Source organism: Triturus cristatus, chromosome 5_2 (assembly GCF_964204655.1).
Source record: "Triturus cristatus chromosome 5_2, aTriCri1.1, whole genome shotgun sequence".
Classification (NCBI taxonomy): Eukaryota; Metazoa; Chordata; class Amphibia; order Caudata; family Salamandridae; genus Triturus; species Triturus cristatus.
The window spans coordinates 428,341,569-428,367,773 of record NC_140588.1 but is presented as its reverse complement, the minus strand read 5'-3'; the positions used below and the strand labels follow the sequence as shown (position 1 = coordinate 428,367,773).

The following is a 26,205-nucleotide window of genomic DNA, read 5'->3' as shown; positions in this document are numbered from 1 at the left end:
GGGTATATTCCAGAGCTGAAGTGGAGTGTGCTACTGTCTCTGCTCCCCATGCAGTAACTCTAACACAGTATAAATGCAACAATGTCTCAGCCGGATTTATTGAAGCTGTTTCAATTTGTATGTACAAGACATTACGATAAACAAACACAAGAAAGGAGGCTTCAAATAATTCAATCAATGCGCCCATAGGCGTCATATATTTTAAGAAGATCAGAAAATACACAAAACAGTTGTAACAGCACTGTTGGGTATGAATACCAAGGCAACCCTAAAGAAAAGTGTACAAAGTGCTCGTGACAGTGAATTGACGGCGCAAGTGACAACGTGAAAAAGCACCACAGCATACGGCGCAGGAGAACATACAATATATATACACGATTTAAAAGGTTCACACATAAATTAATTCAAATATACAGTTGGTCATTCTTGTTGTGTTCAAGAACCTAGAGTCAGGGTGCGCCTAAGGCGTTTGAGCTGGTGGGCAGGGGTCGACGGCGTTTCGATCCTATTTAATTAGGATCATCTTCAGGACCTGGGTCGCCTATTCGAGGAGTGCTGATGCGCGTTGAATAAATCTCTAGTGCAGAGGCGGGAGCAATGAAACGTGAAGCGCGACCGCTGAGTGATCGAATTTCGATTTGAGCTGGGCATCAGAGATAAACCAGCCAGTGGGTATCGCTGAAAGACTAGGCACAGGGAAGGTTAGAGGACGGGTGCAGGGATACCACCCTGATCAATGGTGGTAAAGTGCAGGAAGATGCCTGATTTCAGGGTCAAAGAGTCAGAGGCTGAACTTAATCCTAACTTCAAGGAGCGCGAGGATGCCACAGTCGTGTGCAATCCACTGTCCGTGGGAGCGCAAGGATCAACCTCCGCTACACAGTGCCAATACATCGGGTACCGGACCCCGTGCAGTAGAGCAGTCGAGGATTGTTGTGTCCAGACTGGGCACCAACACTGAGGATAACTGATCTACACATCGAAGGACTTCAGGGACAGTGAGACCCGCAATGAGTGGCCAAGCTGTCCTGTTTGCCCCCTTCTGCAGAAACCAAAGACTGATTGTGTCCCCGACTGCCGACACCTTAAAACCATTGCGCCCCACATCCCAAGTCCAGAGGAGGTTACGATGCCCACGGGGTCCTGAGATCAAGAAGAGCCAAGCCCATTCTTGGGTCTAGTCAGACTGGACTTCCAGTTTCTACCTATAGCCTCTTTCTGCAGGCCTCTCTATAGCCACAAGTGACTCCAGCACTGACCCAGGTGCTTTAACACACCGCTGCACCGGAGACCAACAGCCCGAGAAGAAATGTACCAACGGTGTCCCTATGTGCCTACGGGTCAAGCCGCCCCGCAGTCCCAGCTTCGATACTCGAGCCGCCCAGACCGTTCCACATTGGAGTAAATAGGACTCTCGACGAAACACTGCGAGCCTCTCGAGGTGACTTGTTGGTGTGGCTTTTAACCTTGCCACACACTCTCCTTAAGTCAAGAAGAACAGTTCCATGAGTCATTGTTAAGTGCCGGAATGCAGCACATGAAACTAGAAACACCACCATCTACAAGTGTGTCTTTGTGTTTGAACCGATGTTAGTATATCGATTTAAAACATACCTGTTTGCTAGCCTGTAAAATCATAAACCAAAATCGATGCGGGCAAAACCCTATTAGAGGATATTTATAAGGTAGTCAAACCAATGTGGAAGGTGGACTAGGAAAATGAGTAGTCAATCTTTCAAACCCTCAAATAAAGAAACCGGATAGTGCCCTATAGCATACAATAATAAATGTCCTATAGGACCCCGTAAATTTGGAAAATGTAGAGGGGAATATTATATTCTAAAGTACAGTAAGAATTATTAATGGCTGTACTCATGCTAACTGTCTACACTTAGTGCTTCAACCTATTCAACAAAAATATTATAAGAGTAACAGAATAAATATGAAGGTTCCCTTCCATTTTTTGACTATCTTGGAGTGGAAAAGAGAGTATGTGTACAATCTTGTTCCAAATTCAACGTATTGGTATTCAGTTGGTTAGAAATGCATGCATTTCTCGATCTTGATTCAACCCTTTATCCACCCAACTTAATCCAAAATGTCTCCAGTTTCCTTAAGGCCATCATTCTATTGTCAAATCCCACCATACTCTCCCCACCTCGTGAGACTGGTTTAAAGCAGGTAATGGCATGAAACCTAATTTAAAAATAATAATAATAATAATCTTTGGCATGTCGTAAATTGTAATGCAGTGCTGGGGCATAGTTACTGGCATCATTTCTGATAGCCTGTACATGTTGTTGTATTTTTTAATTTAATGGCTATGGTCTAATATTTGTGGGTAACACAATACGAGCATTAAAGGAAAGAATACATGAACATGTACGGGCTATCGGACATGATGACAGTAACTATCCCCTAGCACTGACTGTAATTTTGTAACTTTGTTATTGTATCCCACCAGAGTCCGTAACCCCAACCGCCCCTAATCATTCCAAATATACTGTGAACCCAACCCCTGGCCAGCGCTATGTATCTTGGGGAATTTGCATAAATGTAAGCTACAGCCAATTGGGGATCTATAACAGTTTGCTGATAATATGGGAGAACCTAATACACGTCAAAATATGATGGAGTCTATAATGACTGGGGCACAGTAGCCTGGACATTGCTTTGTGTTTTTTGGGTGGGGAATTGTGATTTAAAGTACTGACTTGAGACCAATCTACTACAAATTAGATACTTGGTACTTGTTTATGCTGCATGCATATTATCTAAATACTGTGGAAAATTGTTGAATCCGTGTTATTCATCAGAAACTGTCAAATGCCCTTGGCTTAAAAAAATAAATACAATTGTTTATTGTCTCTTTGCAAAAGTCACCTAGTGATTTTATGAAAGTACATATCTCAAAGGAAGCATAACCATTCTTTCTGCTTCAAGTAATAAAATATATATTTTGTCTGGTTGTAGGTGTGGACACTGCAAAAAACTGGCACCGGAGTATGAGAAAGCCGCTCAGGAGCTCAGTAAACACACCCCACCCATTCCTCTGGCAAAGGTGGATGCCAGCGCTGAGAGTGAGCTCGGAACCAGGTTTGGTGTATCTGGCTATCCAACATTAAAGATCTTCCGCAAGGGCAAAGCTTTTGAGTACAACGGTCCAAGAGAGAAATATGGTAGAGTATTTTTCTTATATATCCTTGGTATGCAGGGAAGATTTCTCAGGCTGGGAGGGCTTTGTGTCTACCATAGAATGCCTGATAGTAGTTTTTTTTGTTTTGCATCAACCTGGAAACTGATGAACAATTGTACATCAATGAACAAAGCACGGAGTGATGCTACCAAAAAGGCAGGCCAAACTCATCCAAGGCAGCTGCTATTTGCTCATAGGGAACTAAATCTGCATCCATCATCACCAACAATGATATCAAGTCATCTTCTTTGACCAGAAAGCACTGTATTAATCTAAAGGGGAATGTTGTACCTGATAGAATAGCAACGCTGTGCTGATGCCAATGTGAAATCTGTATGATTTTTTTTTTTTTTCTTTCTTTCTTTTTCCTTAACTGACTCTGAGCTCTTTTGATAGTTTCATATAATCTAGCAATCAGTTAATGAACATTACTGTGACAGGACATGACTTACTGCATTGTTTGAGTGAAAGAATGTCCTTGCATCAAGAAAAAGCCCTCATTTGCACAGCCTTTCCCTTTGTACTGCAAACCCTTGTGACGTTTATAAGTGCAGCATGAATTTTGAAGTAAGCAACTAAGTTGCAGTGTATACAAATCCGTAACGGCACACCTCACTTGAGGTCTGTTTTGCGTTGTAGTTTCTCCTTACTCCCTCCACTTTCCAACGCACATTAGTTGTGGGAGATAAGATTCACGTTTATTCACACCACTTACTACTGTCCGGCCCGTCGAATATTATACCTGATATCCTTTGCCATGATATTGACTAACCATGAGTAATGAGTGTGAAGTGCATATGGACTCCACTAGCGCTTATGCAGGTCAGGGCAGGTGGGACGTTCAAAGACTTAACTGAAAGATGGCTATTAAGAATACAAACAAAAAGCCGTGCTTTGACTCTTTTGGTGTTCCAAAAAATGTTATCTGGATTTTAAATGTACCATATTTTAACACTGAACCGGCTCCTTGTTGGCCTAGAACATCGAAACCTATTTACTGGTGATCCTGAAGCTAAAATAGTCAGTCATATGAATATATAGAATAGTGCATATTCTGTAATATAAAATTAAGTTATCTAATGCATTGTAAATGTCTTAATCACTTTATATCGGTAGAGAAGAAAAAGTAAAAAGCGCATGCTAGAAAGTGGGCTTTTAAAGAAAAATTTGGATAGGACAATCTTGACCTAGAAATCTCAATGTGAAGCGAAAGAAGAAATTCCGGTTAGTGGATTCCGAGTGTACCTAAACTATAAAGAAGACATCCACCAATATTAGTGGGAGGTATATTTAATATGAAAATGGAATCCTGTGGGGGGGGGGGGGGTTATTTTTTGTATACATGTAGCGTATCCCAGAAGGGAATCTGAAGAATGTTTTTACCAGAGACCATTTTTCAAGCGCTCGTCTTATCTTCTGACATGGGTCAAACGTGCACACCACATTTGATAGGATAGTGTTTTCTGTTTTTCTAGCAACGTAATACTGATTTCGAAGCAATGGTCAGCAAGGACTCCAATGAAGCTCCTAACATGAATATACTAGGCGAGTGAGTTTGTTCTCTTGTACGTCCAAGCATTATTACAAAGAGTAACTCTCTAAACTTCCACAAAAATGTAATCGATTTCTTCCATTAATTTAGACAAGAAGGGTCCTATTTGGCAGTTTTTAACCATTGTATGTAATACTGTTCTTTCTTCATCATTGTAATGTCCGCAAACCTCATTCTGGCAAAGGCCTATTTTTGCCATCTTGTAAAGCGTCCAAGGAAGGTTATGAATGAGAAGAATATCTAGTTTACATCCACACAAGGGATGTGTTTTCCCTAAATACTGTTTTGTATAGTCAACAACTGCTTTTTATTTCCCACATAAGTTGCAATCTTAGGCGATAGTGAGGTCCATTTCAAATCAAAATGTTTGGTCCTGAGAAATTATTTTAACTCCTTGATCTATATATTATGGAAGCTAGATAGGACTTGAATAGGAGCTTTGAGCTGATTCCACTTATTCAATAGGTGACAGATTCAGATTGAATTGAGAGTACATAATCAGATTATTGAAGCTAAATTTATCATACAGTTTATCTGTATGATTTGGCCAATCTGCACAGAGAAATAAATATTACCAGTCATTAAGGTTGTCTTGAAAAGAATTTCAAAATAAGTGTTCTCCTCTATTAGTTACTTTTCTCCCCTCAGTTCAGGTGGTGTTAGAATGGCCACAGGCCAAATAGTTTTGTATGCAAGTTTTGACCTTTATGATCAGTGTTGCTTCTCTGAATTGCAAGCCTCACCTGTCTCGTACACTGCACTTCCCAGACTCTCACGCTCATTCCAATTTTTCTGTGGTTTGCAAACTTTTATCTCTGCAAACATAGTATTTCCCTGCCAAAAGGTCAGATGGGGCCGTTGGTAATTTTTATAGAAATGTTCAAGGAATCGCATAGAAGCCATCTTCCTCTGGCTCTAGGTTTTTCTCTCCGCTTGGGCTAAAATGTTGTCTTTTTATAAACTTAGGCTGTTTCGATTGTGTGTTGGCTGCTGCAGTGCTTTCTGAAACAAACTTTGGTAGAGGAGTTGGCGTAACGGCTAGGGCGGTCGACCTCCAATCTAGGGAACTGGGTTCGAGTATCAGGAAGTACACACAACATCCTGTGATTCTGGGCAAATCATTTATCTCCCCGTGCCTAACAAAAAATGAATGTGTCCTCATGTAACGCAACTGGTGCTTGTGTAAAGTGCTCTGATACCCGATACCTTGGGGTCAAGTTTGTGCTATATAAAACTCCTTTTAAAAGATTTTTTTTTTAAATACTCCATGTAAGCGTGCCCCGCCTGATGTTATCCGATTGCCTTTATGTGCTAAAGTCAGAGTGGATGTGCGACATCAGCCACAGGCTAAAACAGTAAGCCATTTGTATCCTGAATCTGGAAATGTATAGTGTAGCATATAAGGAAACTTTGTGCATTCATTACCAATTGCAGCATTGGTCACCCTATGCGAATATACAAATATTGTTTTTGGGGTTTCTTTTTCTGAGCACCTTTATGCTGCTTCTTTCTTCCAGGTATTGTTGATTACATGATTGAGCAGTCTGGCCCACCTTCTAAACAGATCCAAGCCACCAAGCAAGTGCAGGAGTTTCTTAAGGATGGCGATGATGTCATAGTGATTGGTGTATTTGATGGAGAGAAGGATAAAGCATACCAGCAGTATCAGGATGCTGGTGAGTAACACAGAAGACTGTCAGATTTTAACGGAGAAGTGAAATGGGTTGTTCACTTCCCTTTTCTTTTCATGCACTCTTGCTCTTATAGTTTATTACTCTCTGCTCTAAAGTTTGATAAAGCACTGCCACCCAGAAAACGACCTGACGTTAAAAGATGCCGAATTTACAGAAGCTACCATTTAGACTGGAAAGCTCTTTAAAAAGTCAAACTTTTTTCTTGAGTGCGCAACTAGGTTACAGTTTGATAGAAATGGGTAGCTTCTGCCAACTTTTTAAAGCCAGGAAAGAGCCCAGCTACAAACCTGGAAGAGACACCAAAGATGCACTCAACGAGTGTAGCTGACACCTGGAACAGTAAGCAGTATTTAAATCTGCCAGGTCCCAAAGACCCCTGTTATTTAAGATCCTGGCAAAGGGCCTTACTGGCTGACAGCCAGTGTAATTTCTTTATATAAGATGGATATATGTTTTTAGTAAGATGAAGAATCGGCCTGATAGCAGATTTTTAAACCACCTGCAGCTTATCCAACAGGTGTGCTGGGATACCAAGATAAAAGGAGTTCCCATTGTCCAGTCTCGAAACCGTGTTGGTGACCACTTTACTAGCCTCCATTGGGAGATTCCTAAAGATTTTCTACAGCAGTTTTAGAATGAGGAAACTAATTGCCGCAATTTTGCCCACTTGATTAGTCATGGGCAGATCATGATCTAAAATAGCTCCCGTATCTCTAACCTGGTTGGCTGGGGATGGACCACCTTCTAGTTCCACATTTCTAGGAGACCAGAGAGGTTTGACTGCCCTACAGAACCTCAGTTTTAGGAGTGCAACTGGAGACAATTGGAGTACATTGACCACTCTCATACATGCTTGAAGTTTGGCTTGTGTGGCATTGACATCCTTGGAGAAGTTAATATATTAGTGGATGATAGCTTATTGTTTCCTCTAATCCACAGGAATGCACCAGTTCTGCCAGGTAAAGCATATAAAAATTAAACAAGGTGGGACTTAGGGAAGAGCCCTGAAGTACACCTTTCAACACAGAAGTTACTATTAACAAGACGAGAACAAGAGATCCCACTTGCATTCTGTCTAATAAAAAGGATGCCAGCTACCGAAAGGTCTGATGACCTCATCCATCTCCAGGGCAGCTTAAACTCCTCTCCCTGGTCCGGAATCACTTCAGATTCTCTGTAGCCGCCACCAGAGAAAATTGTCTTGTCATTTGTATTGAAATCAGATAAACTAACCTAGTTTTTAGATGATTGTAGATCTGTCTGATGATGTCCATTTTACTAGTTTTCGCTGGCAAGGACAGTGGAGCTATGTGGCAGTATGCAATTAATTTTCAAGACCAGATGAACTGTAGCACGCTTCCAAATCTCAGGAAATTCTACCAGGTTGATGGAAAAATTAGAATGTGGTCAGCAGATAATCCTTTCCTATTAAAAAAGGATGTAGGTTAGAAGTCCAGGGGAGAGGTGGGCAAGATGACCTTTGTAACTATATCAGATAGAAGGAAAAAAAGCTGCGTTGGATGCTCCATTAGGAGCTTGAGTCAGTCTCCTAACATCTAAAAGACTACAGAGAAGGCTGGCACTCAGAATTTCTGTAAATTTTTTCAGGAGTTGATCCCTTAGAAGTTAAAGGCTGTGAGGACTCCCATATAGTTTAAAATAAATTCACACTGGAAATTACCAGCTGCCACAATTGTGTCGGTCACCTAAAAGTGGCAAGCCCTGCAATGAAGTTTGGTAATGCTTAATCTGGGACCTATGGCTTCTTGTTGTCTGTGATACACAGACCCCCAGCTGTGCTCTAAAGGCATGCAGTGTAACCTATCTGCATGCAAATCAGCATAAAACGTGAGAGGGCTGCTCCCAGCGAACCTGATATATATATATATATATTGTTTTTAAAAAAGGCAACAGTCAAGTGTTCTAGTTGTCCAACTGTTAACATTGAGGAGAGCTGTAGACCTATACGTCTCCTGGCTAAGCCCAATACTGGCCAGAGGCTCTCAGAACTATTGCTGGGAGATTTCTGATGAGGGGTATGAAAAAGGTGCCAAATGTTCTTTAGGTGTTTGATGACTGGTATGGATAGGTAATCAAAATGTGAGCACAAAATGATCAGTGGAGGAAAGAGTAATGTGCATTCCTCTCAATCTTAAAAAAATATTTATATATTGAACAATGGGTTGAGAATCTCCAGCGAAAAGAGTAGTTTGGGTTCCAGTAAAACCTCAAACCAAGAGAGGACACAGCCAGAATCAAGTTTGTACTCCTGGTTAGGGAAATAGTCAAGATGGTAATTGAGATCACCCAATAGCCAGAATTTTGCGGCTTTTACTACCCATGGACGCTAGATGACCAAGGGGTTCATATATTGGCACAAGTTAAATATTAAGCATTCTGCTTCATCAATTGAAGTGTGGCAATAGTTATGCCGAAGACTCATTTGGTAGAGAAAAGCCACCGCCCTCAGTTCTAGTGGTATGGTAGAAATCCACAATTGAGTATCTGCAGGAATGCTCTGGCAATATCAAGATTAGGTCAAGGCTGCAGCCAAATCTCAGTTGGGGAAAAGCACATTTAAGGTTTCATCCTTGACAAAGTTCTGAATGTCTTGTGAGTGTTTGCAGTGGGACCCGACTTTAATTAAATAGTAGGTCAAGTGCCTAGGCGCAATGTAGTCCTAGATGTACTTGTTTGTGCCATGCTTACTGAATTAGCTAAAAAAGCAAAACGTCCCATAAGTAAATCGGACGTTTCTCTGGTTGAGGCACTGAGCCAGAGATTCTGAAAATAAAAATAACCCAGACAATTGTGCCATGTCCTATTAGCAAGACGAGAATCAAACTAAAAATATACATTTTCAATGGCATTAAAACCGTATCCAAGTGGCACACTATCCTCGGTGGGGGAATGCAGCAATCGTAGCAGCAAGGTGATAAAAGCAATTGTGTATTTATCAATTTTCATGTGGGAATGTTTTCTGTAGAATGTGGTCTCTGGGTTTGCATCTTAAAGGCCTTCCCAAATTAAAAAATGATTTCCAGGTGTTTAAATGCATCTTTACACCTAGATGGCGATGTTCAGTTCTCATCATTTGATAATGGGCCATGGGCGAAACGTGGTGGGTGTCTTGCGGAAGTGTACCATGAATCGCTTGTGATAGATCTTTGACTAAGAAGAAGCAGCGGTTTACAGATCAATGTGACTGTTTTCCTTTTAGATGTTTGTGCAGCTCCTGTACAGATTACCTCCCAGCTACAATAGAGGGAGGGAGAGTTACACCTGACAGGCAAGCTATGATCGTGGAGGGAATAGTGGGAAGTAAATATCTGTCCTGTACCCTTGCTGTACTGATTTCTTTTGGTTGTGTTGCAGTTCCTTAAATATGATATTGGTAAAAAGGCAGAATAGAGATTGTTTTTGCCCACGTTATAGGTAGGTGTTACTTATTATTTTATATTCTATCGTCCTTGAAGAGAACCCTCTGCTCAAGTGGGCTGAGGGTGCAGTACAGAGGGGCTGGAGGGAATGTTGTCTTAAATTAAAGGCAAAAGTGTGTTTCCCTGCGCCTCAGTGGACTGACAAGGGGTTTGATTTGATTTTTCTCAGCAAACAACCTGCGAGAAGATTTCAAGTTCCACCACACATTCAGCAGTGAGATCATGAATTTCCTGAAAGTGGCGACGGGCAAGCTAGTGGTGATGCACCCAGAGAAATTCCAATCCAAGTATGAGTCGAAAATGCACACACTGGACTTCAAAGTGAGTTGTCTCCACTTACGTATGAATGTTATAATAACATCTATATCGAGTTCAATGCTGATTTTATTACGTTCAGCAATGTCTTGTATGGATTAACCAGTATGTTGTCTGTCTGTGCCCCACAGTCTGAAAGCAGTTTGCTTGATTGCTCGGAACGTGTTTTCAGTGAGGCACAGACAAAGCGTGTGAATATAGAGCAGATTAATACATTTAAAAAAATATGAAGGACATGGGGCTCTTGTGTGGTGCAAAGATAGTTTGGGTTGTTGGAATTTTGTAACTCTTCACTTGATATAGTTAACTCTTAATACTAAAATTATACTTCTCGGAAACCAACTAGCAGTGACCCGTTTCCAATAGTAGACTTTATTTGATTTTAACACGCCTATATGATGTCTCCATTTTCTTGCTGAGCTTTTTTTTTTTTTTCTTTTAATTCGCCTACTTTATCATCTGGAGGTAGTCAACGAGGCATCCAAATCTCTTGGCAATTGGTATGAAAACTAGGGAGGAATTATCCAAAACCACTCCATTGAACACGAGTTGTTGCTCCAAACTCTGAACATTTGGCATCATGAAGGGTGTTTGCTTGGATGCAACCTCTCAAAATAAAATGAACGGAGTGTTGAAACTTTTCAAACACTCACTCCAATCACAAATCTGGGTTTAATCCATCGTTATTTTTCTTGCCACGTCACCCCAGTTTGGATCCAGCCATATGCAAATCAGTCATGACCCTCTTCTCCATGGGAACAGTCCAGCCCGATCTGCCAAGCCAGGTTCTCCCTGGACCGGAAACCAGTATCCTGGGACCAATTTCTGGGTATTGCCCCATATCAGCCAGGTTAGCTTAAATCCAGTGGTGCAGCAAGCAAGGAACCCATATCAGGGCATACCCTTAGCCACTAAGGGCACACATAGCAACATCATAAAATAGAATGAAAACTGTTGCTTTTGTTGCAGTCAGTGGAAAGGGTATGCCCAGGGAGGACCTGGTTTGGCAGATTGCTCTGGACTGTTCCTATGAGGAGCAGGCTCAATACTGATTTACATATGGCTGAGTCCAAACTGGGGTGGTCTGGTGAGCAAAATAACGATGGGTGAAACCGAAATCTTTGTGACTGGGGGTTAATGTTTGCATTGTTTAGCATTACATCCATCATTTGTTCTGTTTGCTTGTTTGGCATAATAAATAATGCCTTAAACTAACTTAACTTAGATTGAATCTCTAAGTTTCTCGCATAAAATCCCAATTCCATTGACTCAGAGCCACATACTGTATTCTGTTTTCACACCTCGCCAATTTAACCTAGATGAACCATTTCATATGAATGTAGAAATGGGACTAGTACCCAAACCCATCCCTCATGTAAGGGAGTACAATGTGACTGCCACCCACTAAAATACATGAGCCAACCCATCTATCGTGAAGCGCAAACTGGCATCACGAAACACGAAAATGTTCCATTAATCCTGGAAAAACAATTCCAAATGTAGTACATTAATAAACTGTGACCCACGCTGGTGAGGGACCACTCATCCGAGTACTACTAGGCAAGAGCCACCCTTGCGTAAGGGAACCAAATACTAAACGTGCCTATATGTAAAAGCACAAATTGAAGATAACCTAGCAATACACAAATTGTGACTCTCATGTGTAATCTTGACTGTAACAAATGAATCCATGGAGTGAGTCTGTTTTAAAGACCACAGTCTTGTTGATCTTCCCATACTTCTCCTCCAGTTAACTTCTCCAAGCCGAGAAACAATGTACTGCCAAACTGTCCACCGTCTTGTAAATTTTTCCATACCGTGCCTCCAAATAACGTGACCAAGGTATTGCACACAGGGGGACCTTGCTGGCACCTCAACACTAAATCTGCACAACCAATGAATCTCCGGTAGCCACGGGGTCTGCTTGCTGGCACTTAACACAGCGCCTACACCAGCAACAATGCTCCGGTGTCCACACGAATCCCACGACGTGGCGAGATTCCTCAATATTCATGTGACACCATTTCAAACTGTTCCATAGATTGACGAGCAAAACAGAACCTTGAAATTTGCAACATGCGCGATCTGTATAAAATTCAAAACCCCACAGAAGGTGTAACCCTACAGCTGCCGGACACAGTCACATGTCAAAAGGTTGCCAGAAAGAAAACTTGTACTGAGCCATGTTAATCCCGTGTGGCCCTTAGTACGTCCTCGCATAGAGACCAAAACCAATTTGCTTCAGACAAAGTAATACACTGTTGGAAAATCGTTATGTGCACTCACTCGTCACAGTGAATAAAAGCATCTTGATCCAGTGCACACGCCAAGACAGAGTGCATTTCATTAGGAAGCATAAACATTGCTTTTGTAAACTTGAACTGGAGTTTTCAGTCATCCACTCTTTGTAGATCTCACAAAACGATGAGGCTGGATCACACATATGTAGCAGTAGTGTGCCTTACAAAAAGGTGCTTTAGGTTAGTGTGTAAGTGTTGTAAGATTAATGGAGCATGTCCAAGCTGGGGCACTGGTGGTTGGGGCCATCCGTTGACCAAGACACTGGTGGGGCTGGCCAGCCTGTAGCTCCATACTGGACGCTCATTACTTGGTTACGCTTTGTTTCAACTCTCATGGTTCTCTTGTATCTTGTAGTTGCTCTTTGTTTCTGTATCCTAGTCCAAATGTAGACCGCTTTTCACTCTTGAAAAACGCTTCAGTCCATGTCCAGTTGTCGCCAAAATATGTTGTGCCCTTACACACAGGTTGACCCAGATAGCCAGGAAGAGTTTTGAAGACTTATTTATTGGTTCCATGCATATATGTACATCAGTCCATATTCTTGTCCGCCCTTATTCCAGCCCCACCAGGAGCAGCCTCCCTGCTGCTCAGCCCAACTCCAACTGTCACCACTAATCCACACAGGCACCCAGGCATTACATTTATCAGTCACACCAACATTCCGTAGCCATCTTTCTCTCTGGCTGAGCAGCTAGGAGACCGTTAGGCTGGGTAGCATTAAATATCACCGTGAGTTTTTAACAAATACATTTCCCCAACACCATGTACAGTTACATTTGCTTGACATATTAACTAATGTATAGGTTGTAGTTAGGAGATAGAATTAAACAAAAAACCCTAGAAATTAACTTAAAAAAAACAAAGGTTACAGTGACGTTCTAGATAGGCTCACATTAACTCGAACAAAATCAGTAAAATTCAGTAGTTCTAGCTTGCTGAGCTAACTAACTTTCACCCCCGCAATGCACACCTATTACCTCTCTGGGTAGGTGGCGGTGCCGGGGCTTGAAACAGCCCAGGAGGGGGATCCGTGCACAGCGCGGTTGACCGCCAATCAGATCTCTGCACAAGCTCGTCATTACTCTCTCAATAATATCTCGCAAACTACTAAACTGATTTACAGCAAATAACAAAAAGCACAATCAGCAGGTATAAAGCTAGCTTTCTGCCAAATTTGGTGTAATTGTCCAGTGGTTCGGGATGCAAGTATGTCTAAAGAGTCAATAGGAATTCACATGGGGAAACACACTTTTTCGACACCCTTCTCCCCCCTTTTTCTCTGCCCCCTCTCCATGGATCACCCCAAAACCTTCCATGCACAACAAGAATCACTGGGGCATTTTATGTGTCAAAAATTTGTGAAGATTCGTCAACCAGTGCCAAGGATATAGGCAAGTCAAAACAAAAATGTTTTTCTGATGGAAACCTGGTCCTAACTATAACTACCTACTGGCAACCGCCAGTATGTTAATATATACCTCTATCAGTACGGTCAATGCAATAAAGAACAGCAGTCTTTTTCTTCCCTTCTGTGCAAACACCCACAGGAATCAAGATCCTTGCCACTGATGGAGCGGGGATTAAAAAAAAGAAAAACCACTCTTGTTGAGTACCCCCGTAACATATACTAATGTTAAGTAGATAGAATACTAATGTGCACCTATACATTACATGAGGGTTAACCGCCTCGCAAATTGCATGTAATTAGTAATAACCGAAGATATAATATGGTCAGTAGAATGTGTTGTGAATGGCTTACACTGCAAATTGTGCGCATAGTATACTAGAAGGCATGCTGTGTGATGCTTAAGAAATGCTAATTGACGTTGCTTTTACATATGCTTTGCTAGAATAACTACTAACTTGGATCTGGGTGAAGGAGGTTGGTTAACAGTGAACGTTTCATTATCACATTATTAAAATGTCTGCTTTCAGTTCTTTTAGTAAATGGACAAGTCGCCATGTTTTTTAACTTGACCAAACTGTGATGAGTGAAACTTTCAGCGCACACAAACCACGTGATAGTGTGGTTGAACTTGCTGAGTCAGCTGAAAGAGTGTGATGCGGTGAAGGACACGACACTTGACGAGCAGACAACTTCTGTGCTTCCGTGTGAAAGTCTGCGAATTTCCAAATTGTATTAACTTTCTACTTAACATGATGATACTTTTTCCTCATGCGAGAGAAGGGCTGTATAACAGCAGTCCTTTTCTTCCCTTTTGTGCAAACACCCACAGGAATCCAAATCCTTGCCACTATACATTTACAAATAGTTTTTAGGCATCCTCTACTCTGATGTATAACCATTTCCACCTCCAAACACCAGTCCAGTCTCCTCAGTCAAGCACTGGCAACAAAGCCAGTGGACTTTTCCATTTATCTTTTAGCTGTATCTCGCCATACTACCAAGAGGTTTAGGTTTACAAATATTTCTTTCAAATTTGGGAATTGCCAGTTCTTTTTATTTTCTCAAAAGTGTTAGCATCTATCTTAGGATAGCCACTAAATTGTATAACAGTTACATTTCCGCATTCCAGGAAGTTTATATCCTTAATGAGAGCCATATAATGTATCCAAATTATTTCATTTGCCCCTTGAAGTAATAAACCTAATGCAGTAGTTCTGCTTGTAGGATTCTGAAAGTAATCTTCATTGCCACATCCATTGGACACACTGCATGCCCTTTCCAGTCTTCCTCCTCCATTTTCCTGACCTCCATTGACCATTTGGCGCTCTCTTTTTAAAGAGTATGCATCGCATGTATAAGCATTTTGTATGTCAACAAATCTGTCTTAGTTTTCATATTCCCACTGCATGACATACAAGATCTCTGTAAATATTAAATCACTGAAGACATTTTGTACTTTTCACATATTTGGGGAAAAAAAGACAACATTGCATTTGGGCCCCGTATGTCTCTTATTTTTGATGTGCCGTCTATATCCTGTCAGGCCCCGTTACGGTGGCCCAAGGCAAGGCTTCTGTGCCTCAACCACAGTGATTGAGGTAGTTTGCCATTGGTGTCCTGGGGACCGTCATACTATGGCTTCCCAAACTGTGCAGAGGATACCCTTTTACACTGAACTACCAGTGCTAAGCATCAAAGGCTTCTCAGTAATGTAGTGTGAAGCAGAGAATCTAAACTCAAACAGGCAAACAAGAGACCTAATCGCTGTGCAGCTTGATCCTTGCCTTTTTAGTAAAGGAAAGTAATTCATTTTACAGCAGTACATAAATCTATGCAGTTTATAGATGGCAACAACTACAAGGTAAAACTGTCTCATCCTGTGCCATTTAACAAAGCACTACACCCACTTGCCCTCCTCCTCACTCTACAGTGTCACTCATTAACTTTGGTAACCTTCCAGCAATTTCAAAATTGTGCTAAATTAGGCACCAGAGCAAATTCACTCAGCTGTCACCCTATCCGCAACTGAAGGTCATTTTGAACAGTTTAGGCCCAAAGTCTCACCATAAAGGACAATTACTTACAGCAGAATTATCTTTGTGTGCTTGTGTTTGTCAAATAGTCTTTAAGAGAAAGTGTCAACTAAAGTTGAATATGTGTGGTAAACCGCATAAGTGCCTCACATTAAGCAAAAAGGTGGCGGAAAAAAAATCCCCATTCTTTAGTTTCTCCCGGCTTGCTTCTTCAGAATGTTTTTCTTTTTGACAAACTCATCTAAAGAGAGCATTTCAGCCAGTTTACTCATGGCCTCCTCAGGACAAAAAAGGTAGTGTTATAATTCCTACAAAACAAACCTATATATGTACAATTACTTATTATATCTGTATAGATTTGAGGACTGGCCACTGCTAGTGGAAAATGTGTAGTGGCCCCGCCACCACAAAGTGAGGTAAAAGCTGAGAAGATTGGAGTGTTCGTAAAGTGTGCGGAGGAGATTTTTATTTATGTTCCGGGGTGAATACTGCGTGCTTCCTACAAAAGGAATTTGTCATTATTCTGGGATTAATAACTGAGTATCCAACTGGGTTAACAGAATCTGAGCTGGTAGCGTAAGTAGCATTCAGACCATGTGCTTACAAAGGGAGGAATCCCTCAATGCATGAGCAAATATGCACAGCATAAAACCTGTGTGCTTCCATTAAGTGCATCCTCTCCAAAACTGATATATTCATGACGTCCTATTGTGGAAGGATGAGCGTGCCATTATTACAAAGAGACTGCAAGTGATATAGATGAAAGTCCAAGGATTATCGCAGGAGTATAGTAGAATTTCTGGGTAATCCTAGAGAGACATCGAGGTCAAGCCTCTGTCAAGAGTGCTAGGATGGTATCCGAGAGAGACTGCTGAGCAGGGTGTTGCCTCCATCCAGATAGGAGAGAATTAATACTTGGGTGGTTGTTCTGAAGGCCTTTTCCAGGAGAAACATTTCACTTTCTTTAAGCAAGAATTGGAGCTAAGCTCCCTTGGTAACCCCTGCAATGTGTTGCTTGAATAAACTCCATGGGCCACAACCAATATCCTAGATTCACCTTCTAACACTGACCTTATACAGTTGCCTTCTAGATTCTACCCTTATGCTTTCTCCCCTATGCCCAATCACACTGCAACTAATGAAGTAGTTTGGCAATCTGTGCGATGAGGCACTTTCCCTTGGAACATCTTTGAACAATCACTCTTCCAACAATAACCTCCATCTAAAGGCTGACACAAAGCATCTTACCCAGAGTATATTAAATCCTTGTCCAATTGACATGGACCATCCTCCTAATGGGTTGATCCCCTCCCCCTTCTACACTGACCTTCCTGCGTCTCCCCCTTCCCTCACAGGGGGTTGATCCTCTAACTCTCTTGCACAGATTCCGAACCGAATGGAACTGAAACTCAACCCTCTGGCTACAGAATTAACACACCTTAGACAGTATCTTTCTAACCAGAACACCTGGGCCCGCCCCTACGCTTGCATTACTCCACCTACAAGTTCTCCTAACTCCTCTCCGCACTCCCCATGGCCTACCACTCCCCTTTGCAGGCAGACACATGGGCCTTACCTTGCTCATTGCACTCAATGCCCTCAGCAGCTCCTATCTTCGTAAGATCCAGGTGTCTGACCATTTCCCCTCCTCCAACATCCCACATATAGAGGGCGCAAATCGAACCCCTGCAACTTGCCCAGACCTCTGGCGCAACACACCATCATCCACACCCTCAAATTGGCTAAGGACAACCCCAGCCCTCTTTTTGCATGCTCCTAAACTGCAGATCTGCAGCACTACATGCTACTGAGATCGCTGAAACCATCCTCATTGAGGAAATTGACATTGCTTTCCTCACAGAAACCTGGGTCAACGACCACTCGATGGCCATTCTTGACCTACTTACTCCACCCAGGTTCTCTATCATTTGACATGACAGTCCTGACAGAACTGGTGGAGGTCTAGCCATGATCCACAAAACTGAAATCCAACTCTTCCCTTCTAAAGAATGCTCAAATACTCAACCTTTGAATACCTCTGTGTTGAACTCGATGTCAGAGGCGCAACACCTATCAAACTCCACAATATCTACCACCCTCCTGGTGAGCTCCCTTTCTTTGCTGAAGAGCTATCTGACCTTCTTACTCGTTTCTCTCTTTCACAAACAATGAACTGGTTTCTCTCAATGACATTGTTCCCATTGACTGGTCTGACCACCATCTCATTCGGTTCAACATCTTGACCATCGTCCATCCTCCCCCAGCCTTAATTAGCAAACCAAAGATGTGGACCAGAAACCTCAAACCAGTCACTCCAATTGAACTTAAATAAAAATAAAAAAAATCATGCTCGACTACAAGTCTCCTGCACTTTCTAAAACACAAACGAGCTCACTGACCACTTCAACAAGTTCTGGACCAAGTTGCACCGCTCAAACTAAAAGAACAAAAAGCAATCTAAATCTTGGTTCAACCCTGACCTCAACAACGAAAGAAGACAACTTAGACTAGCTGAAAGGACTTGGAGACAAAATCCCTCGTCATTACATTTAGCTCTCCTTAGAACTGCAAGGTTAGCTTACAAAAGCACATTTTCAGTTAAAAAGCATCTTTCTTCCCTACCCAACTTGACCGTGCGAAAAATAGGCCCAGAGACCTCGTTAACTTGTCAGAAGACAAACCTCATCTGTCCCACCTGACTTATTCGCCTCCAAAGAAAGCTGGGAGGAAATTGCTAGCTTCTTCAGACAAAATTTCTAAATTTGATCAATCCTTCCCTCAAGTCACAGCCTTTCCTACTCGGCAAATATCTCTTAACATCTCCCCTCTCTGACAACCCGACCTCCTGACAATCCGACCTCTTGATCCTTTCTTCAATCGTTCAACTCCAATTGGAACCGAAGACCACCTTTTTAACACCCAATTGAAAAATGACGCCAATTGGACAAACTTCAATCCCATGACCGAGCTATACTTCTTCAATATCTTTGCGAAATTAAAGCCGACCTCACACACCAAAGACCCTCTCCTTACAAAACTAGTACACAACCTAAACCACATCATCACCCCCATGTTGGACAAAAATCATTAACACCTCCCTTGCCTCTGGGTGTTTACCTGATTACCTTCAACTTGGGCAAATCACTCCATACTTAAAAACCACAAGGCAGACCCTAATGATCCCAACAACCTCCTTCCCATCTCTAACCTCCGCGCCTAGCTAAAACCTTGAAGAAATGAGCCTTACAACATGACAGACACATAGGCAAATACAACATACTGGACTCCTTCCAATCTGGTTTCAGGCAAGGCTGCAGCACAGAAACAGCTATGCTTAACATTGCCAAAGACCTACATTGTGCCTTAAAGAATGGAGATACCTGCTTTCTTATCCTACTGGACCTCTCAGCAGCTTTTGATACAGTGAACCACTCATCCTTACTAGTACCTCTGAAGACTCGCTCTGGCCTCAATGGCACAGTCCTTAAATGGTTCACTTGTTACCTCAAACACCAAACACAACAAATTAAAATCAATTCCTGCCTCTCAAATCCTACTCCTGTCTCTTGGTGTCCCCCAGGGCACAATATCTCCCCCTCTCTCTTCAACCTCTTCATGGAACCCCTTACTATCCTTTTGAAACAAGCTGGGATCAATTATCACCTTTATGCTGTTGAGACACAACTCTACTACAAAATCAAATCTCACCGCGACGTCCTTCATCTTAACATCACTTGAGCAAGATTCCATCTTGGTTTTACTCCAACCATCTAAAATTGAACCCCAACAAAACGGAAATCATTCTATTCTCCCCCAAAAGTAACCACCTCCCTATCCAAGGCTGGATCACTGACCTCCAAGCCCTTAACTGTCCGCTCACTCTATCCAACATGGCTAAATCCCTAGGTTTCACCCTGGACAAAGATCTGTCACTGAAGGACCCTATCAAAAACTCAGCCAAAGGAGCGCTTTACACACCTAAACACCTAAAAAAATAAAAACTAAAACACTCTCATCCCCTCTGACAACTTCAAATGGGTCATTCAATCGCTAGTCCTATCTAAACTCTACTACGGGAACGCTGTACTTACTGGAACCTCAAATTCACCTTGCTCCCCTCAGATCAGTACTCAACATGGCTGCCTGTCTCATAACAGACTGCAAACGGTATGACCACAACACGCCTGCCCTCAAGTCCCTCAACTGGCTCTCAATAGAAGGTAGATGCATCTACAAGACCGCCTGCATCACCCACAAAGCACTTCACTGTCAATCCCCTGACTACTTAAACAACAAACTCACGAGAGCAGGAAGTGCCAGACCAGTGAGAAGCTCCAATGCTCTTCTTGTACCCCCGTTACTGAAAATGAACTCTACCCACACTCGCACTTTCTCAGGTGATGCTCCCAGCAACTGGAACGCCCTCCCGAGGGACCTTTGCTGGAACCCTTCCTACCCAGGCTTCAAAAGAGACCTGAAACGCCATCTCCTCAATAAATAATGGAGACCTTGAATCTAACCGAACCGGATTTCCATTAGGCTCCTGTGAGCAGGTCATCCGTCTGCTGATTTGTTGGCCTTGTTCCTTGTGTTCACCTTTTTATTCCGCTTGCCTTGCTCAACATGGTCCCCCATTTATTTTTGTTCTGACCTCATTTCTGTAATTTTCTGTTACCGCTGGCACCTGCCGAGCCAATACTTTGTCCCCTAAATTGATTGTTTGGACCTCATTTTCAGTAACTCCATCCCTCTTGTCCCTACAAATGGTTCTTCGTACTTATTTATGTGTGTTCCTCTGTTACACTTTCCTTATTTTTGGGCGTATGTAACCATTGATCCTAAGATTATTGCCTTTCTCCAGAATCTGTGTTGATCTTTCACTTCCCTTTATTTAGTATGTAACCTTGTTCCATTGATTATTGCCTTGCTCTTGATTCTGTAAAGCGCTCTGATACCCTTGTGTCTAGCCAGCGCTATATAAAACCTCTTAAATAAATAACGAGAGGTCTGTGTCTAGGGTCAGACTCTGAGATTTTGCATTGTCCCAGCTGGGGTGAGTTTTAATCCTGGTAGATGTAAACAGCCTGGCTTGAATCTGGGACAGTTGGGTGCTGCTGGCAAACAGGAATACATTCTTTGTGGGGTTTACTTTAGGTAGTTAGTTGACATCCAAAATAGGGTGGGTTGAGGCAGGATTTAAGTCTGTCATTGGTTGAGGATATTTGTAGGTAGAGTTGGGTGTCATTTGTGTGATGGATCCTGATGCTGCTGTCTGCAAAAATGGATCTGAGTGATTCTCTGTAGAGAGTAAATAGGATGGGAGAGAGGATGGAGCTCTGGGCTACTATGCTATAATAAGGAGTGTGTGATCTTGTGAAACCCATTTCTATGAGCTGGTGCCGGTGGATGAAATATGATGTGAACCATTTCAAAACAGGTCCTAAAAATCCAATGCGTGTTTTCAGGTCTACTGTGTCGAAGGCAAAAAGGTAAAACTGAGCCAGGAAGAAGCAGATGGTTTTGCATTTGTTGACTGAACCAAGGACAGTGGGCTCTGGGAGATAGTTAGTGAATTGTTTGAAATATTTGAAGACTGCTTTGCTTCTGTTAGTTGCCTCACTGATGAGCTTGTAGTAAAAGGCTTTAGGTGTGTTGGGTGATCAGCAATTAGTCTATATAGAGGAAGGTGGGGCCATCTGGAGTTCTTCTCCATTTTCTCCTGTTTTCGTGTGGTACTAATTCAGTACTCAAGAGCTGAACAAGCTGGGTGGTGCAGGGTGTGTTGGATCATGTTTTCATTGGACTTGTGTTTAACATGAGCTCTTATTGTGGTGTTCTAAATGTTGTGGAGAGTATTGTAATCTATGGCAGGTTGTAAGTGTTCTGGCAGGTTTTGATTATTTTAGATGTTTCCAGCTGGACTGAGCGGTTGGTTATTTTTGGTTTTTGTTCTTGAGGCTGAGGTTTAGTACATGTGATGGTGAAGGGGGCGACAAGGTGGCTTCAGGGCTTTAGATGCCGCTCGATATTAGGGAATGCTGAGCGTTGAGGAGTCGTTTTATTTCCACGGTGTTCAAGTGTGTAGAATGCTTTCTTCATGCATTTTGTGTTGAAGTTGCAGTGGAGGTTGAATTCTCCCAAGGAATATGAGGTGGATGTTTTTAATGGAGGAAGAGGTGATGAGGTCTAAGATTTGGTCTTGGAAGTGCTAGTTTTATCTGGATTGTCAGTAGGTCAGGGGAAAGAAGGCTGTTTTGGAGGTTGAGATGGAGCTTGAAAAACGTGACCCTGGACGAGTTGCTAGGAGTGCTGGGCCAGAATTTTCAGTGCAAGACTGCATTTCCCCCTGTCCTGTTAATGTGCAGCATAGGGAAAAAAATAACCAGACTGATTGACACCAGAATCATAGAAGCAGGACTCTTCTTGCTCATGTTTGGTCTGCCATAAGTCTACCATTGCATTTAGAAACACCCACCCATAACTTATCTTATCCATCAAATTACAGTGTCCTTCCAACACAATCGTGTCACTCAGTGCCTCTAGCATTAATGCTCCCATTTTCTCCAACACTTTGTTTCTGTATCACCAGCAGCATATATAGAGCTTTACCAGTATTCTTTTTTCCCCATCTGCATACCATGGCTTCATAACATACCTGTGTACCCATCAATGTATTTTCACTCACTAATGGTATTGTTCTAATCACTAAAATTGCCAGGGCTCGTAACCCTGTAATGCAGCACTTGCTACCATGGAATATTTCAACCTCCCTGTAAATGCACATTTATTCCCTACCAGATGTTTCTAGTAAGATCACGTTGGACTTGTATCTCAACATCTCTTTTTTTTTTTCTTTTTCCTTCTTTCATTGTATCAATACAAAACAGACCAAAAACCAACGACAAAATTAGAAATGATGAAGCATAAAGAAAAATACACGCATGGAATTGTCTTCTTGATTTTGACCAAAGAACAGAAATCAAAAGGCAAATACATATACTAATATCAAATTACATTCAACAACTAAAATAATAATGATCACAGTAATTTAGAGGCAATACCACACAGTAACTTATACATAGGGCTGCAGTGTGTAATCCAATACGGCTGTTGTGACCCATCTGCGGAGGCAGGTGGCGCGGAAAGCTCCCGAGCCAGAGTTTCAATGTAAATATTGTGTAAGCTCCAGAAGTTCTTTGGGCGGTTCCGCGGGGGGAGTTGTTCGCTATATGCTTCTGTTTGTGTATTGCAATATATCATGTCCCTAGTCCATTGAGATGGAGGGGGGGGGGGGGAGGGGGACCACAGGGACCAGTGCATTGCTATGATGAGTTTAGCGACTAGAAGGGCAATAGTCACTAAGCATCTGATGGGCTTCTGCAATTTTTTTGAGTAGCCAAGCAGGGCCAGCAGCGGGTCGGGGCTGATCGCTTCTTGTGTAACTGCACTTGATTCAGCAAAGACTTGTAGCCAAAAATTTGCAAATAGTGGAACAAAGCCATGCTATTTGAAAGAAGTTGGGCTCGCTTCCCCCACATCTCTCTCAATTCGCCGTGTCACGTAGCCCAAATCTGTGCAACCGGACAGGCGTGTGATAAATTCGGTTAAGATATTTAAACTGTATAAGGTGATGTCGACCGTTAAGTGAAATGTGCTTGCTAGCCTCACAGCAATATTTCCACATGCCGTCATCTATATTGAGCTGTAGGTCAGACTGCCACTCAAGTCTGGCTTTGACATAGTGGTTCCGGCGTAGCTCCTGTGTTCTTGAGTATATTTGTGAAATCAGTCTCCTCAGGGAATCTGTGCGAATCAAGGTGGAGAAAGCAAGTACCTCCGGGGGTTCCAGTAACTCATCTTAAAGTAAATCCTGCAGTGAGCTAGCAGGAGCCAACATAAGGCGCTCTGTGTAGATGAGCAGGGGGGTCTGTTGATGCAGCCAGTAGTATGCGTGTGAGGCTTGGGCAGCCCGGTAGTAGAGGTCAAGGTCTGGGGCTTCCAGCCCCCCCCCCCCCCCTCCCCCATGGAGTATGGAGTATGGGAGGACGAGGAGCTCCCAACTCGCACATGGCTGTTTGTTGGCAAAGGCCAATTTAATTTGTAGCGTTCTAAGATGTTTGAAGAAGTGTGCCGGTAGGACCATTGGGATGTTGAGAAACAGGAAAAGTAATCTGGGAAGGACCACCATTTTCATGATAGAAATTCTACCTGAGAGGGGGAGACTAATCCATCTCGTAATATCTTCTAATTTAGTAATGGTGCAGCCAAAATTTTCCATGAACACTAGCTCGTATCTCAACATCATCTTAACCACCACTCCTCTTTTTACTTTATTACCTAGCCACTTAACATTCCATGTCAGGGATTGGAGTTCGTTCTTCATTCCACTACTTTTTAAAATGTTTTAACTATCTGTTTGCATAGATTTCCTACTTTCATAACTAGATAAGGAACTACTATACTAATAGCAAATGCTTCTGTAGTGAAGCTCTGGGCATTATTGCACAGCAGGCTTCTAACTGCCCACAGTCCAAATGCCCGACACACCTGTCATCCAGAGCCCCTACTCCAAACACATTACTTGAGACCTAAATGGATCATTAACTGTAAAGATTAAACTCCAAATAACTTCATGTACTTTGTACAATCATTTTACCTTTGAGTCCATCATGATTACAAACAATAGGAATTGGTAGGAACCAAAATTCTATGGTGAAACCAATTTCTGTCTTTTAATAACTCTGCTAACACTTGCTAACCGTTCCTTCTTTGTGTCTCAACTTCAGGGCTTCAGCCATATATTAACTAATTTTTCCGTTTCAGTTTTAGTAATCCCTTCAGAGTCCGAGCCATATTCTCTTGTGCATTCCATTTGGTTATTTAATTACAATGTTGGTAAATTTCTGTTCACCTTAAGTCAGTGTCAACATGTTGGGCATTCTGTTGACCTGATAATATTTTGTCCTCCAATCTTTAGAGGTCCTCTCGATTTTCTGTTCTTCCGATTTCAGTGTTAAATGAGGATTTAGCACTGGTATTAGCCTCTATTCTAACCAATCCCATGTGTTCTTTGGCTCAAAAATGCCATACCTTTCCATCCACACCACTTTTCTTTTTGTCAGAAATATAAGTGTTAAATGGTAGCGGCAGTTTCAGTCGATAACCTTTCAAGTATTTGCCCGGCGGTAATCGCCTCTCATACCACTCGATAATTTACCAATAAAAGAGGCAGGCGCCGGAGACTGGAAGGCAGGAAACAAAGTTTTATTCCGTCGGAGCAGAACACATCAGATCAGACAGCAAGGTATCGTCACGAGGTGCTCTAACTGCATCTCTGAGACCTGGTCTCTTATACACTGGTTTATTGCTTTATTACACATAGTACATTCTTGAGATTCCCTTGATGTATGGGGGAATATCCCCTAAAGCCCCGGTTCAGATCCGATCCCACACATAGATACAGTAGAAGTTCCCACCCCACCCACAGTAGGAGATGGCTATTGCGCAGCAGGGAATTCCGCCAATTCCTGGGGGGTGTGTGTGACCGGTCGGGTCTCAGGGAGTAGGGGCTTTGATCTACTGTAATCCCTTTGATGTGGGGTGTTTCCCTTACAGTAGGGGCAATAAACTGCATCCGCAGGGCTAGGTGATGGCCTGGGACCAATTCAGACAATGGGGCGCAGAGGAAGGGGGTTTATGGCCTGTATGAGAGAGCGGGGGTGGCCAGCGCGCGGGGGATGCTCGCAGCGCCAAGGGGAACGCGCTGGCGATTGACAATGAGCGGGGAGAGAGTGGGGTGCCTAAAATGGCGGCCGTGCATTCGCTGTGCGTGGCGCTGGGGAGAGGCAAGATGGCGCAGATAATGTTCAGTTTGCAAGCTAAATTTCCACATAAGAACTCTGCAAAACTTTCTTTAACGTATTGAAGCTGCATTTCTGCTTTTCGACAGCCTGTGTACAGTCCAGGAACCACCGTACCTTTGAGTTCTCATGAGATCAGCCCTCGTTTCCTGGCCTCCTGCAAGAGGGAGTCCAGGTCCCCATAATTCAGAAAGGGGACCTTTATGCCCCTCAGTGGTTCTCCACATAGGGTAGGAAGGAATGACACCCTATGATCTTTTCACTGAAAATAAAGGACAACAAGCCTTTTGCTTTCAATACTGGTTGTATCCATTCTCCAAGAAATAGTTCCATACACTGCCCTTCTGAGTTTTCTGGAATTCCATGAAAGTGCACATTATTGGGCCATGATCTGCCTGCTGCATCC

At 42.6% G+C, this 26,205-nt stretch overlaps 1 protein-coding gene across 1 annotated transcript in view; it reads left to right on the top strand.

Annotated features, from left to right (window-relative positions):
• Positions 1-26,205, top strand: part of PDIA4 (protein disulfide isomerase family A member 4) — an 89,321-nt gene that overhangs the window by 50,329 nt on the left and 12,787 nt on the right. The window contains exons 5-7 of the mRNA XM_085607368.1: positions 2,974-3,179; positions 6,266-6,424; positions 10,052-10,203. Coding sequence (XP_085463494.1) covers positions 2,974-3,179; positions 6,266-6,424; positions 10,052-10,203 — 517 coding nt within the window. The remainder of the gene's footprint in view (positions 1-2,973; positions 3,180-6,265; positions 6,425-10,051; positions 10,204-26,205) is intronic.